The following is a 3,554-nucleotide window of genomic DNA, read 5'->3' on the forward strand; positions in this document are numbered from 1 at the left end:
GGGGAGTGAGACAGCCGCTAGCGCGCAGACCTCCCGGGCCCGGCCAACACCCCGCCCGGACCAGCCGACGAACCCCCATCCCGGCCCTGCCCGCCAGCGGGTCTCAGAGCTCCAGCGCCGCACCCCGCATCCCTTGGGTGGAACCCCGCCCTCCACGAGTCCCCCAGCCCGGCGGGCGGAGGGCGGGGCGGGCCGGGGCGGGGCGCGCGGGAGGCGGAGCCAAGTCGGGGAATCCTGCTCCCCGCGAGCGCTCGACCCTGTAGAGCAGCCGCGCTGTCCGAGGGCCCCCGCGCCGGGGGCGGCGGGGAACCCCCGAGCGGCCGATCCGGGAAGGATCCCGGAGCCGAGCGAGGCGCTGCCACCGCCTCCGCGCCGTCCCCGCGGTCCGGCAGGTGCCCGGCCACCGTCTCTCCGTCCGGCCGCCCGTTCCCGCGGTCCCGCCGGCAGCTCGCCCTCCGGTCTCCCGCACGCCATGCAGCCGCCGCCGGCACCGCGCGTGTAAGCGCCCGCCGCCGGCCATGCTGCCCCTCCTCGCCGCGCTGCTGGCCGCCGCCTGCCCGCTGCCGCCCGCTCGCGGCGGGGCCGCGGACGCGCCGGGCCTCCTCGGGGCGCCCCCCAACGCCTCCACCAACGCGTCGTCCGCGGGCGAGCCCGCCGCCCCGCGGCTGCTGGCCTCGGCGGCTCCCGGGCCCCCCGAGCGCGCGGGCCCGGAGGAGGCGGCGGCGCCCTGCAACATCAGCGTGCAGCGGCAGATGCTGAGCTCGCTGCTCGTGCGCTGGGGCCGCCCGCGCGGCTTCCAGTGCGACCTGCTGCTCTTCTCCACCAACGCGCACGGCCGCGCCTTCTTCGCCGCCGCCTTCCACCGCGTCGGGCCGCCGCTGCTCATCGAGCACCTGGGGCTGGCGGCGGGCGGCGCGCAGCAGGACCTGCGCCTCTGCGTGGGCTGCGGCTGGGTGCGCGGCCGCCGGCCCGGCCGCCTCCGGCCCGCCGCCACCGCCGGGGCGCCCACCGCGCTGCCCGCCTACCCCGCGGCCGAGCCCCCCGGGCCGCTGTGGCTGCAGGGCGAGCCGCTGCATTTCTGCTGCCTGGACTTCAGCCTGGAGGAGCTGCAGGGCGAGCCGGGCTGGAGACTGAACCGCAAGCCCATCGAGTCCACGCTGGTGGCCTGCTTCATGACCCTGGTCATCGTCGTGTGGAGCGTGGCCGCCCTCATCTGGCCGGTGCCCATCATCGCCGGCTTCCTGCCCAACGGCATGGAGCAGCGCCGGACCACCGCCAGCGCCGCCGCCGCGCCCGCCGCCGTGCCCGCGGGGACCACCGCCGCCGCGGCCGCCGCCGCCGCCGCCGCTGCTGCCGCCGCCGCGGCCGTCACCTCGGGGGCAGCGACCAAGTGACTCGCTCCGCGCCTCCCCGCGTCCGCCCGGCGTCCGTGCTCTCGGGGTGCCTTTCCCGCCGGGAGGCTCGGCCCGCGTGCTTCGTGCTGTCGTGTCCGTTAGTTCTGCGCGGGAGGGGTCGCCAGAGAGGCGCGGGCGCGTTTGCAAAGCCAGGTTTGTGCGGCGCTCTGGCTCCGAAAAGATGCCAGCCCTTGTACCCGCCGAGGGGAGGGGACCGCCGCTGGGAAGACGGAGCGGAGGGAAATGGGGCCCTTTCCCCACTCTTGCATCTCCCTGCCCTCCTCCCTCCCACACCCACGTGCCCTATATTCATGGCAGAAAATGACCAAATCCTGTGTATTTGTTTTATATATTTAATAACTGTTTTAAATGAAAGTTTTAGTAAAAAAAAAAAACCACAAATCAAATTGCTATTGCTGTAGTAAGAGAAGTTCTTTGTATCCGAACATAGTATTTGGAGTTCGTTTGTTTTTTGATTTATTTAAAAGGGGGAAGCGGCATGGGAATGATTTAACACTGATATGTTGTTACCGCTGAAAATGAACTTTATGGACCTTTTCCAAGTTGATCTATCTAGTGACGTGTCCCGGTGGGCGTTTCTTCTTGTACTGTGTTTTTTTGGCTTTTAATACAGACATTTTCCTCCAGAGTTGCGTTTGTAGCTTTTTCTTTCCTTGACTTACAAGATGTCCCCTTGAAATGTGGAGGGAGGGACTCTTCAAAAAGTTAGAGAAGGGCTAGTTCCGTCTCCCTTACTCCTCTGGGAGAGGTGGGAGATGGGAACCAGGTTGCCAGCCCTGATGGCAATGGTTTTGCCTGGCACCACACTGGCCCCATCCCCACCCCTCAGCTCACTGACATTTGCCATGGTGGAATACAGGGTTTTATGTGATGTATCGCTTTACCCACTGACCCAAGCTCAGCAAAGGCTTTCCTCACTCACAGTGTCTGTGTTACAGTGTCTGCTGGGTCATAGTTCCAGATTCTTCCTGCTTTTCAGAAAGTAAATGAGAAGTCCTTAAAGTGACTTCATACAAAAACCACTTGAGCAGCTGCTTTACCTTGCTCCCTCTCCCCATGTTGGAGTGAATACTCGACATAGTTCTAGAGCTTCCGTCCTCAAATATGGTCCCTGGCATCAGCATCATCCGGGAACTTGTTCAAGATGCAGAACGAGGGCCCCACCCAGGACCTACTGAACCAGGAACGGGTGGACAGCAGTCAGTTTTAACAAGTCCTCCAATGGATTCTGTTGAATTTCAAACCTGAGAACCTTCAGCATAAGTAGCCTCCTTGTATCTTGAGATACTGCTGTTACATCAAAGGAACAGGATTCTTTTTTCACGGGAATCTATCTGAAGGAGAGGCTGGGCCATTGCCCTGACACTCCAGCTGCCCCTCGGGCTCTGTGGGACCCAGGGCTATCTCTGGCAGAGGCCAGCCTCTCAGAGAGGAGCAGGTGAGCGAGCTGGTCCAGACACTGCAGAGGTGCAATGTAACGCAAGTCCCCGAGCCTTGCAATTCCCGGTGTGTTATGCTCTGCCCTCTTCTTGACCCTGTGCTAACTAGCAGGAGAAAATCAACAACTGCTCATCTTCGTCAATTTTAATATAAGCATAGCATTTATAAGTCTGGGAGCATCCCAGTAGGGGGCGTGCAGGAGATAGCCGCTCCATGTTTCTCTCTCACTGTTTCCCTTCCTCGCTCTCTAAAATCAATTTTAAAAAACATATTTAAAAAGAAATGTTCAAATGCATACATTACACAGATTTTTACCCCAGCAGGTGCCTGCTTCTCAGGGCTTTGCTTTCCCCACTCAGGGACTCTTTGGGGGGGGGGGGGGGCTCCCTCTGCATAGGGTAATAGAGGGCTTCTCAGGGCAGGTGGTTTACAAAGGCTGACACGTGGGTTTAACGCGGACACGTGGGTCAGAGGCCAGCTGCACAGGATATTGAAACCCATCCGAAGACCATCCCCATCCGATGGAGATAGGGGCGGGGGAGATGAGCCATCATCTTCCTCATCCCAAGTTTATCACCTCCAGACACAAATCAAAGCCAGACCGAACTTCCCACCCCTCCCGGAGAAAGATCCCCGCTCTCCCTCTCGTGTTCAAGGCCCCAGATGTGGCTGATAAGGAACAGAACATAACTTTACAGC

At 61.8% G+C, this 3,554-nt stretch overlaps 1 protein-coding gene across 1 annotated transcript; it reads left to right on the forward strand.

Annotated features, from left to right (window-relative positions):
• Positions 1-208: 208 nt before the first annotated feature.
• On the forward strand, positions 209-2,043 carry TMEM158 (transmembrane protein 158). Its single transcript, XM_059664331.1, has one exon. The coding sequence runs from the start codon at positions 519-521 to the stop codon at positions 1,392-1,394; it is 876 nt and encodes a 291-aa protein (XP_059520314.1). The 5' UTR covers positions 209-518; the 3' UTR covers positions 1,395-2,043.
• The last annotated feature ends 1,511 nt before the right edge of the window (positions 2,044-3,554 follow it).

The sequence above is a fragment of the Myotis daubentonii genome, chromosome 14 (genome assembly GCF_963259705.1).
Source record: "Myotis daubentonii chromosome 14, mMyoDau2.1, whole genome shotgun sequence".
NCBI classification, from domain to species: domain Eukaryota; kingdom Metazoa; phylum Chordata; class Mammalia; order Chiroptera; family Vespertilionidae; genus Myotis; species Myotis daubentonii.